This window comes from Lagopus leucura, unplaced genomic scaffold, assembly GCF_019238085.1.
Source record: "Lagopus leucura isolate 7727_CA_CO unplaced genomic scaffold, USGS_WTPT01 Super-Scaffold_100021, whole genome shotgun sequence".
Lineage (NCBI taxonomy): Eukaryota > Metazoa > Chordata > Aves > Galliformes > Phasianidae > Lagopus > Lagopus leucura.
In genome coordinates this window covers 177,161-189,774 of record NW_024962274.1, presented here as the reverse complement: position 1 = coordinate 189,774, position 12,614 = coordinate 177,161, and the positions used below count along the sequence as shown (strand labels likewise).

General features: G+C 42.0%; 1 protein-coding gene across 1 annotated transcript; it reads right to left on the bottom strand.

The window, feature by feature from the left end:
* Positions 1-367: 367 nt before the first annotated feature.
* On the bottom strand, positions 368-8,865 carry LOC122183913 (cytochrome P450 2J2-like). Its single transcript, XM_042878372.1, has 9 exons — positions 8,680-8,865; positions 7,795-7,957; positions 7,122-7,271; positions 5,926-6,086; positions 4,734-4,910; positions 3,702-3,843; positions 2,162-2,349; positions 1,332-1,473; positions 368-546 (listed from the first exon to the last, which is right to left on the bottom strand). The coding sequence occupies exons 1-9, from the start codon at positions 8,848-8,850 to the stop codon at positions 368-370; spliced, it is 1,473 nt and encodes a 490-aa protein (XP_042734306.1). The 5' UTR covers positions 8,851-8,865.
* Between the last annotated feature and the right edge of the window lie 3,749 nt (positions 8,866-12,614).

The following is a 12,614-nucleotide window of genomic DNA, read 5'->3' as shown; positions in this document are numbered from 1 at the left end:
TGCTTTTGACAGTAGAATGGCTCAGCAATAATGACTTAAGTTTTGAAGATTGCAGTCAATGTTATCATTTGTTCAGCAGATATTGTCTCTAAATCTGCCAGGCTAGAAAGCATCTGCATGACGTCTTCATGGCTGAGTACGATGATGGGCTCCAGATCCAAAGAGTAAGTTCAGAAACTGAGATCACCTTCAAGAGCACATAACAGGGTTTGAAAAAAAAATCCTCTCATATAGACAGAAGGGACTTTCTGAGCAGCAGGGGAAAAAGTAATATGGTCACGAGACCATGTGGTTGGTATAGATGGTCTCGAGACCATATGTTCACAAAAGTAAGATGGCTGTGCAGGTGGTCTGTGATGGCCGCAGCCTAGCGTGGGATGGCACAAACCTTGTAGGGGTGGGGCTGCAGCGTGCCCCCAAAAATGGGCTCCGTGTTGATGGTCGTCACTCCCTCAGGGAGCCGGAAGGTGAATGCCCGTAGCAGGTTGGCAAAGAAAATGAAGAGCTCAGTCCTTGCCAGATGCTCCCCCAGACACACGCGGTGCCCTGCGGGAGGAAGAGGGCGATGATGGTGAGTGACTCTGACCTCGGAAGCAGATAAATTCATTGTCGCGTAATTGAGCATAACCACTGTGGGACACCGTTAGTTGCATGGTGGGGATGGGCTGCTGGTTGGACCTGATGATCTTTGTGGTCTTTTGCAACCTCAATGCTTGCATAAAACCAGAGTATTTTTGCTAAATCTAGAATTTCTGTAGGACTTAAGCCAAACAATGACACAAAATGTTCTGTAGTTCTGCCTTCATAAAGAAGCCTCTCTCCAGTTGTGGGCCATTGAGCACCCCTTCTGCTTTGAATTTTGCTTCACTTACATCAAAGACCTTACTTTTATCTGGCTGACAACTTGAAATGAATTTGTTTAATCATATAAGTGAAGAATAAAGAATTGTTCTTCCCAGAAGATATCATGCTCCAGTTTTCTATGCATTAAGCATCAGCGTAAGTGTTTGAAAGTGCTTTCCAAATATATGCCTGGAGTTGAAATGTTGCCACAAATGAACAACCATCATCATTAGCAGAGAATTTCCTTCCTAAAATAGGGCAAGCTGTATGTATACATTTGCCAGTATGCCTCTGATTTTCCAGCTATTATTTGTTCAGTAGAACAGATGCTTACAATTGGATTGGGAAATGTTACCAGAAATAATTTTAATTTTATCACTGTTTTTCACAGAGAGGATTAAAATAGATGACCAGTAGGTCTTTAAGAGATGTCTTACTTCTGCAGCCCCAGCCCAACCCACTGACGTTTGTGGAGTCAGTAAATTTACCTATTGAGAATGGCAAGAAGGCTTCTTGGCTCACGAAGTTTCCATCCTTATCCAAGAAATGACCAGGGTTGAACTGTCGAGGTGTTTCCCAGTGCTCTGGGTCGTACAAAGAAGAAGCAATATTTGGAAGAACAATGCTGCCCTGAAAGGAGAGAAACATTAATTCTGGCTGATCATCTTCTCTTAGCAGTCAGAAGCTGAGAAGTGAGACCAGTGCTGGACATTGCTTGATTTCAGTGTTCAGCATTATGGCTTGGTAAGTTTGTTTCCCCAGCAGGAAGTGAAGAGCTAGGAGGAATGGACTGTGGCTTTGATTTAAAACAGCAGTTCAAGCCTGAGAATAGAAGCTGCCGTGTCAATAGAAACTAACATTATTTGTACCATTTTCACTTCTCACATTAAAAGTTTCTGTCATTCAGTGTCTTTGCAAAAAGCAAAGTTGCAAAAGCAAGTTGCAAACCTTACTGCTTTTCCCTTGATATTTTTCAGTCTTCTCGTGGACAAAAATTGCGTTCAAATTCATCCTACTGCTGCATCAACAGGAAATCAATCATGGTATCCCACAGGATCAATCTCCAAGATTTTGTTTTTGGCTAAAATCTCATCTTCCACCTTTTGGCATCTTCCACTACTGATGACCCTCTTCCAAGAGCTGCATCACTCATCACAACCACAGAAATGGTTCCTTGTCCTCTTTCTTATTGCAACTCTGACCTAGAGGTACGCAACCCCAGTTCTGTTGAGGAGAAAGCCTTGGTGCAAGTAGATTTGAATCCACAGTTTGTTCTACTGATAGAGAAAAGGCCTGTAACAGCTGTGAAAAACGGTACCTTTTTGACAGGGTAACCCAGCAATGTTGTGTTCCTCACACACACCCTGGGCATGCCAATGGAGATAATGTTGCTGAAGCGCTGGATCTCATGAATCACAGCGTTGGTATAGGGCAGTTCTCTCCGATGCTCATAGCAGATGGTCTGGGAAGGACCCAAAACAGCATCCAGCTCCTTCTGCACTTTCTCTATGGAGAAATATTCATCATTTCAGGTGGGAAAATACATCACCATATTCAAAGATATTTTCCATTTAGAACTACTATGACAGCAACAAAACTAAAACAAAAATATAGGCCAATTTTATAAAGGGAATCAGTGAGGTGTTCCAACAGTTTAAACGTGTAGGAATTCTACTGGGTCTGACACTATTTGATGCTAAATTAAGAAAAGACATTTGCTGCTCAGAATTTTAGAACTAAGCACTGCCTTATGCTTCAATACAAGCAAACTGATTTATCATTGTGTTTTCTTTTGGCGAGGTGCTGTGGGCACTTACAGCCATTTACAACCAATACAGTCAGAGCTGTCTGGAATTCAAGCGAGGTGAATCTGTACATGATAAGCCTAGTTCCTATTAAAAGAACATGGGTCTTATGCAGGACGTGTTAAATGAAGTAATGCCAGCTTCTTCCAAAAAAGAAAAGACACCAATTGCTGGGGACAGACATACTGGTGTCTGTTCATTACAAGAGTCTGGATGAAACATATGACTCAAGAAGCTGGGCATGGATCATCCTGCACACACCCTGCTTTCCCAAGTATGTGCAGGGTGTTATATTTAGATAAGAAAAATTATTTAGGTGAGTCAGAGCTTTCGTAACCTTAATTACAGGGTGATAATAACCATGCAGTAACACGAGATTAAGTATACCTTATTGTCTGACAGCTACACGCTAAGCAATTTTTTCTTATCTTCATCTCTTTCATCCATTTAAATTTCTCTTCTTCTCTGGGTATTTGCACATGTTCTGCTATCTAACAATGGCTTCTCTGTTATCCAGCATAAGAAAGGATTCTCTGTTTTTCATTTAGTGCTCTGTGTCAGTGACTGATATTTAAAAGATAGACTTAAAAATAAACTACTATAATGTACATAGACATAGCAGATAAGCCATCAAATTCTCCTCCCAACTGGAATAATGTTTGCTGCAAGAAACTCAAGTGCACCATAGAGTTAGTTTAACCTCAGATTGAATTGACACTCTGATACCTTGGGCTGAGAAATGGACGAACAGACAAAAAAAAGAAGCTGCCAATTGCCCTTCAGCTGGTTAGCTTTACTCCTCTGACCCACAGAGCACACACAAGAGCAGCGCTCCCTATAGCCCCCAGCACTCCTACTGGATCAACACAAAACCAAACTGAGATTCCCAAAAAGTGGCATCCCTGCTATCACACATCAGTTTATGGTGTATTATTTTCAGCCATCACTCACGTTTACTGCTCTCTAAGACAGAACCCAAGTCAAGATCCATTAAAACGTGACGTCTGTGCTGTCCTATTGCATCAGAGATATATGTGATCCACTTCCTCTTACCTTGGACATCTGGATAGGCCACCATACAGAGCAGGCCCCAGTTCAAAGTAGTGCTTGTTGTCTCTGATCCACCCAAGAAGAGGTCATTTATAGAATAAACCATGTTTTCTTCATTGTATGTAGACTTGGGTTCATTTCCAGACTGCAAAAAGAAAAAAATAGAGGTTTATTATGTATATGCCAAAATCATGAAGGAACATTGTTACATTTTTGGAGAATTCATTACCAACATTTAGGGAGGATATACCTTCTTTTGCCAATGGAGCAGTATGGAAAGTGGGAAGGATATTTTTCTCTATTGCAATATCATATCTTTTAATATTCCCCCTACATGTCTACTACAGACAGCTCTATTTTTTTTAATAAGCAAACTTGGATGATTTCCACCCAGCAGCATCCCAGAGGAGCTCACTAAAACAATTTCTGGTCCACCAGTGTTCAGGTTTTCATAAATCTTAAAACAGTACTGAAAGACTTAAGAAATACTTAAATGTTTTGGAAGGCCAGATATGTTAAAGGTGTGAAAATAAAGCAAGAGGATCCAAGGAACTAAATGTTATGCTGACATCCACCGTGGACTATATATACGAATATATAGAACATTGCACTCTGACTCTCCAATCCCTTTCCAGCTCTCTTGTGGTCTTCTAAATTCAGCTTTCTTTCACTTAGGCCACAAATAAGTCCTTAACTGAGAAAAACTGCAGCACATTAACTGCTCTTTAATGAAAGAATTGCAAGACCGTGTGGCATATCAATAAGGTGTTCAGGAACTGTGTAGTTGTGGCACTTGAGAACAGGGTTTGGTGGGCATGGCGGGGATGGGCTGCTGGTTGGACTTGGTGATCTTGGAGGCTTTTTCCAACCTCAATGTTCTAGGATTCTAGGATTTAGCAAGTCTCAGGTTACTGGATTTACAATGAGATGTCCGTGATGGGTAAGAAATGGTGATAAAAAGGCAAAAGAATGGATGATTTAACATCTTTCACTTAACAACCCATTAGTGTATGACCAAGCAGAACACACACTTACTTTTTCAATGTGAGCTAGATAAAAGTCAATGAAATCCTGCGGTTCATCTGGTATCTCTCTCTCCTTGTGCTTTCTGATCTCCCTCCTTGTAAAAGAGCTCAGAATGTCATAGCAAGACAATGCTTTCTTATGAGGACCAGGGAGACGGCACATCAGCCAGGGGAAGATTTCATACAGCTGCGGGAGTGACATACAAGAGGTACCACAAAGTCTCCATCACTATGAAATGCACTTAGACCTACTTTAAAAAGAAGTTAATATCAATATTAGCACATGGAGATTTTTTTCATGATTAATAAAGTATTCTGGGGATGAGTACATTCATGTTTTCGAGCTGTGAAACGGTATACAGCATAATTTCCAGCTGCGTTAATGGTGAGACTCAGAGTTGCACGGACCTTCAAGCTCAGTCAAAATCCAAATTAGAGCGATTATCATTAGAAAGAACTGTAGCCATTTAGTCAATTATTGAACCTGTCTTCAGTTAGAATGAACTGTACTCGGGCATTTTAAAAGCTAGACCCTGCCCTCCAGTGGAGAATGCCAGGAAATGAAGAAGCAAAGGCATTGCAAACTGTCCTCACCAGGGCGGTAAAGGCAGTTGGTGAACCCCCAAAAAGGCCACCTAGCAAAGGCTGGTGTACAAACTGGGTAGGTCCTCAAAGCACTCTGTACTGAAAGACCTCTGAAAGAGTCCTCAATAAAACCTGAAACAACTTCTACACAGATTTCTCTGTCTTTCTCTTACTGAGCTCATCTTGTATTCTGCTAATTACCCCTGGCTAAATTAGAGAGACTACACTAAATTAGCGAGACTAAATTAGAGAGATTGTGTCTATATTTGGGGTGGTGAATCGCATTTTCAGACCTGACATTCAGCATTTATCACGATGCCCTATGCAGGCCATTTGTTGAGCAACTGACTACCAAACACAACCCAGGAGCATTCCATCAGCTCATGCCTTGCTGCAAAGACCTAAGAGTAAACTACTTATTGTGAGGCAATGAGCACAAGCGACGAAGGCTGGTATGTAGTGCATTACCATCCCATCTGAAGACAGTGTGGTGCCCAGTAGAGCTGCGTGGGACATTGCTCACCCATTTGAAACTGTTATGCCCAGCAGCCACCTCTCAAATCTGCATTTCCCACTTTCTGTGTTATTCAGCCAAAGACAACACATCATTTACTCACATGGTGAAGAAGGCTGCCTCCAAATTTGAAGATATGCTCTGTGGCTCTGATCAGTTCATGGAAGGTTTCATCCCCTCTGGAGAAGCGATGTCCGTAAACAACAGCACAAATTACATTGGAGACGGAATGAATGAGAGGGTAATAAGGATCCAGAGGTTTCTCTGCAACCACAACAATAAACATCACCCTGAATGTCTTGTATTTTGCTTCATAGGTTACCTAAAGAACTTTCAAGCAAGCACTGCATTTCACAATTAGCAACCCTTTTACAAAATTGTAATCATTATCACTTAAGTTGGAAGAGACCCTAAAGGCCACCTGGCCCAAGTCCCTGCACTGAACAGGGACAGCTACAACTCCATCAGGGGCTCAGAGCCCCATTCAGCCTGACCTTGGGTCTCCAGAGATACCACCTCTCAGGGCAACCTGTAACAGTGCCTCATCACCTTATTGTAAAAAACTTCCTTATAGCCAGCCTGAAACTCTCCTCTTTTGGTTTGAAACCATTTTGCCTCACCCTATCACAGCAGACCTTGCTGGAGTGTCCATCCCCCTCTTTCTCATAGCCCTTTTTATATACTAAAAAGCTGCCATCCATATCCTACTGATTTTCTACAGCCAAGGTGCAATCAGTAAGAAAATTAATAAGAAAATAATTTCACAGCTCCAGAAAAAAAGAGTGTGAACAAATGTATTTATGCCTGTACTGATGCAGCTGCCCAACATCCAAGGCACAAGGTTTGGTCACTTATTGTTCTGAGCTTCAGGAGTCATCTTCTTTTCTTGCACGTGGCCACAACTCCATCTTTCCTAGTTCTTAAGTCAAGAGACTGGGTTGGATTTAATTACTTCTAATTGACACAATGCTAGCCACAGCATGTCCTGGTTTACTGTGCTTTGCATAATGATCAGTATTGGGAAATTCAACACAAAAGCTGCTAACTGGGTTGATCAGGATAAAATGTTGTAATGAAAACAAAATTGTACTAACTGCCTCACAGAGTGCATGCAAATTGTGCTGCAGTGTTTAATTCTGAGCCTCCCACTGGGTCTGAAAAAGCACAGGACTGGGTTCTTTGTGTTTCCAATCCATTCTACATCGATGCAGTACGACTCACGGAACAGAAGATTTTGTGTGATACACTAAAGACATCAGACCAATGACAGAAATGAATTGGTATTTGTCACAGGGATACCTTTCAAATTTGCAAAGAATTCCAGCAGGTGCTGGGCCTCTTCTTGCACTCGTTGTTCCAGACCTCTCTTCCCCAGGCCCAGGTTGCGGAGAGTCTTCAGTGCAAACCTCCTCTGCTGCTTCCATGTGTGACCGGTGGCCAACATAATCCCTGAGTCCGTGAAAGAAAGAATTCTTTATCATGCTAACATCTACTACAGACTAAGGCATTCTTTCACCTGAAAGAACACTCTCATTCCTAAATATCAGTGTTGCTGCAAGTGGAGATGTAGAAGCCTTTTTTTGCAGGACGATTGCAGCTGTTTGAGACCTCAATGTATTACGATTACGATAGGCAAAGCCCTAAACAAATTTACAGACATACACCTATAATGCATTTTTTGTGCCAAATAAGAAAAACATTGAGCTGTGAAGTGGCTTAACTACAAACTTCATCGATGCTGAATCAAACTCAGATTGCTTAGCCAGGCTAGCTTCAGGCCTGAGATAATAATGATGGGAAGAAGAAAATCAGGAGCTTGGGTTGGGGAGCGTGGAACCTATAGTGAGGTTGGAGGGTGTCATCCCTCGTAGATAAACCCTGCCATGGTGGTGCTGTTAGGGGTGGGTACCAGCTACAAAAGAGTTGCAATTGTAAAGATAATAAAAAGTTTCTGTGCAAAAAATCATCACACCTTTTCCTTTGGCCATAGCTCTGAAGAAAGGAGACACCAGCCTCCCAGACACATCTTCGGGATGTGTGGTCATACCATCCTTCACTGCTTGGAATCCATTCAGCACGATCACTGGGGCCCATCCAAACCACAAGGTGAACACGTTGCCATAAGTTTTTGCCAACTGTAGATGGGAGAGAAGCCAGCAAAGCACAGCTGAAATCCCACGCACCACAAACAAACAGAAGATGAACCTGTTTTTATGCTAATTACAGGACCAGCCCTAACCTGGAATGATGTTCTGCATCTTCTCCATGATACTACAATTATCAGTGAGAAGGTATGAATGTCTTTTCCAGCATTCACTTCTGGAAACAGCTGAGTCTGCCAGCTATTCAGAGCCACAGGTTTATGCCAACAGATATCAAGTGGATTTTATTTGTATGCAAACCAAGGCTCAGTTCACGGGAGTCTCATCGTCTGCTGTTCACATGATAGAGGATATTTTCCATCCAAAAGACATTTTCCAGAATGTATATCAAGAGGGATTCCTCCATTAACAGAGGTTTTGAGGCTCTTTGTAGACCCCATCGATACCACAAGCACATGCACACACGGCAGATCTTCAGTGTCTGTTTACCGGTGAAGTTAGAGAACAATGCTCAGAGAGCGAAAACCTCGTGCTGTGAAAGTCACTCTTTAAAGTGCATTTCTGTTCCCTGACTTCAAATCTGATATGTTCTCCCCAGAGGTGTTTATCCTAAAGGATATTAAGTTTCACACGAGTTTGTCAAACTCAGGGTTAAAAGGGGAGAGGTTGAAGCGTTGGTTTTCACACACACATAACACGAGAAACAGCAAATTACAAAGACTTCTAAGATGTTAGGATTATCTGAAAGTAAATACCTTCATGAGGCAGTCACGATTGATCTGGAAGTTCAGCTGCAGCAAGGTGCCAAGAACGGGGAGAGGGATCGGTCCAGGAGGAAGGCATCTCCGTGCTCGTTGCAACTTTAAAAACTGCATAACCAAAAGGAAGACCACCAGTGCTATCATAACTTGATTTATGGACAACATTGCTGCTGCTTTTACTGGATTCTCGTTATTGAAAACAGCCTATTGAAGCTATGAAGGCTGGTTGCTCAACCAGTTGTTTTTTTTTCGTAAGAGTTTAAATTTCACATAATAACTATTTATTCCACGCCCCTAACCCTCCCTCCTCATTATCAACCACTCTGTTCCTGACCCACCCATCACATTTTCATGATGAAGCCTGTTTAGGTGCATGTCCTTCTCCTCTTCATTCAGATTTCAGTTATCAAATACGGATCATGGGTTTTGTAGGAACTTAGCTGTGTCCGAGATTCGTAACCCATGGCCAAGATTCTCCAGGCACTCTAAATACACATCTCCATATGCAAGCTCTCCAGCTAATCTTCTGAGTCAGTTGTGGATGCGTGTGCTCCTACAAATACTTCATGAATGCTTTTAGGAAAGCAATAACCGTACAAACAAATTAAGCATGCAGATGTAAGTGGATACTAAATCTTGGAGTTTCTGAAATGTTTTGTATGTGTTTTATTTATACCTACATTCAGGGGAGCAACTGATTAAGGGTAATGGCAAGGCTGATAAAAGTTAAAAGCCCACATTTGTCATAAAATAGAGATACCAGTATACTGGCATCTTATGCTCAACATGCATAGTTAACTCATTAGGAATCTTGAGCTACAACCAGAGCTAAAAGCCTCTCTTTGAGAACCAGTTAGAACACGCATGTGCCACACTTGGCAAGTGGAGAATAAAGGCTGTGTGAAGCAAAGTCCTTTGCCAAGACTCAACATACGCAGGAAGTATAAAGCTGTTTCCAGGAGGGCTTTATAGGCTTGCAATCCCACCATGAAACTGCAAGACTTGTGCTTCAGCTTGCTTCTTACAGCAGCATTTTCTTTGGGATAAAATTGGCATCATGGGATTTGTGGCTCTGGGACATGCAATGAGCGTACCCAGAACAAATGGCCTGGAGGCTGCCAGCCCACAATTCCCAGACTTCTGCATCAGTTAGCCTCCAACCACATTGCTTCATTAGTATTAAAGCATAATGTAGGAATGCGTATTAACCAAGGAAGGGCTGTTTCTGTGCTTCTACAAAAGCTTTATTTGTTTGTAATAACAAGCTTATTTTGCAAGGCACTCGTTTCTAATTTAACTCTCTCAAGCATACTTTTTACTCCAGGCTCAAGGACTACCTTTGTTTCAGCATCTTGGGATTTTCCACTGTGAATCTCTGAAACATTAGGAAATGTATTCCACTAGGATGATCCAGCTCCTTAGGCTGCAGGCATCAAACAATAAAAATCATCAGTAAAAACTGCATGGTTTAGTGGGCAATACTGGTGGTAGGTGGATGGTTGGACTCGGTGATATTAGAGGTCTTTTCCAACCTGAACAACTCTGGGATTCTATGATCAGTGGTCGTAGGTCAAGCGGTGCCCAATCCAAGTTTTAGAAGCCTTTCAGAGGAATCCAGGCATGGCAGCCAAAACCCTCCTGGCACCACCGATCTCCTCAATGATCTCAGCGATGAAGAGTAGCTGTAGGGCCTTGATCCAACACCAGGACATGGAAGATCCTGGGAACATGGGTAAGGATTCAGGAAGAAATAAACAAGGGTTGTGTAATTTCTGCTTTGTGTGCAAGAACGGTGATGCTCTGATGCTGATTGCATTCTCAAAAGCTAAATGTATTTTCACAAGAAAGAATTTGGGAATGTTCGGACATAAACTCTATGGGTCACAATAGGAGCCCCACGTCTATCACCTCTTTCATGCCAAGGCTTCAGCAAGCATAGGGAGAGAGAAAGGAAAAGCTGGCATTTACCCATGCTGATATCCACATTATCAGTTTGTTATTTGTTTTTTTTCCCCTAGGCCCTTAGACAACCACTCCTTTCTCAAAGTGGTATTGTTTTGCTGCTCCAAGAGAAAGCCCCAGGCTGCTTTCTCCAACATTGTTATTATTCCTCTGTCACTTCTGCTTGTGGGAGTGAGGAGGCTGCAATTCATGCTGCCATTATTTAGTCTTTGGCTTAATGCAGACAAAGCTCTGTTGTTAGGGAACATAACTACAGCTACTCTGCAGGTAATTTAAGGAACTGTATAAGAATATGGCAAGACAAACAACTCTGTAAGGTAGGAAGGCAGTAAAAGCAGAAAGAGGATATGGGACAAGCAGAAATATAGAAGACACCAGAAGGAGGAATATACAAAGACAAATATATCCATCCAACAGATGGGAGAGAGATAAGGGAAAAGATTTCAGTGAAGAGAGAATATCAGACAGCAGAGGGTTGGAAGGCATCCAAAGAAAAGCTTACAGGAGATGGAGGGCAGTGTGTGTGGAAGAAAATTAATGGAGGTGTGTGCAAGAGAGTTGAAAACATGGCTGTAAGAAAGCAGATTGGATGGAAAAGGCCTGAACTGGTAGGCAGCTGCATTAGGAGACAGAAAAAAACAGGATTTCCTTTGTAGGCACAACGCACAGCTTGCATAGCAAGCATATTCAACGCTGAATTTCACACTCTGAAATATTTTCCCCTAGAGAGCCTAAGTAGGCACTTACCATGGATTACTACAGTGTAAGAGAATGCAGATATGTTTTTATCTCATATCAGGTAGCTCTGCAGGATTACCTTCCAGCTTACATAGGAATAGTTTGTAATCTACTCACATCCATAAGGCTCAAACATCCTAGGCACGCTGAAGGGAATAGGAAAAGAAAACCTCATTAATTCTCATAGATTCACAGAACATCTGAAGTTGGAAGGAACCCACAGGTTCATCGAGTCCAATTCTCTCATGACCCCTAACAATTTGCCTGGAGGCTGGGCTCAAGGCTATGCTTTTAGCCCTTTGTAGTAGCCCTTCTAGAACAGTGGGAGTGAGCTTGTTCTTTCTACCGTCCTTGAAATAAGAGATGCCTTCTGGTTGAAGAACAGCCAAGGGACAGCTTGACACTCAAGCACAAAAACAAAGAGCAAAAAAAAAAGGGATAAATGAGAAACTGGGGAAGGTTGCATGGACTGCAAATGGCACTATCTGCTATCCAGTGTATAGAACTCACCCCTCATATGCTGGCATACAGTAACCACCTTCTATGTCCCACTAGAAAAACACTTCCAATCCTCTCTAAAAAAATCCCTTGTTAAATGTCAATAGCTGAGCAAAAATCTGAATATATATATTTACCAAGTACTTAAGTACAATGATCAGAAAGAGCTTCAAGAAATCTTAAGCAGTGGCAAATCTTCTATTGGCAGTGATATGCTAATTTGTGCTGATAGATGTCAAGTCAGCTAACTGTGATAAAGAATCCATTAAAGAACTGAAAAGAATAAATGAAGCTGAATAAATAATTGAAGGATCTGGAGTGAGCAGCACCAGATGACTACTGATCACGAAAAATACATGTTCTCATGTTGCTGTCAGCCACTGTGTTCATAAAAGCAAAATGATTTGTCAACACTTAATGTCTGCTTGCTGCTGCTCATCTTCCAGTCCTTGCTCCTGGCCTTCGATATGAAAAGTTTCCACACCTGGCTGATGAATCCATTACTCCATTACTCTACTTCTATCCCATTGGGCAGAATTACTCCTGCTTTAGCAAGTGAAATGCTCAACTCTCTTGACACCTGGTTGCACAACAGCTGACCTGATCATAGGATTCTGTGATAAGGAAATCATAGAATCATTAGCATGGAAAAGATCTCCAAGATCATCTATCCCATCACCAGTACTGCCCATTAACCCATGTCCCTTTGTGCCCCATCACCAGTGCTGCCC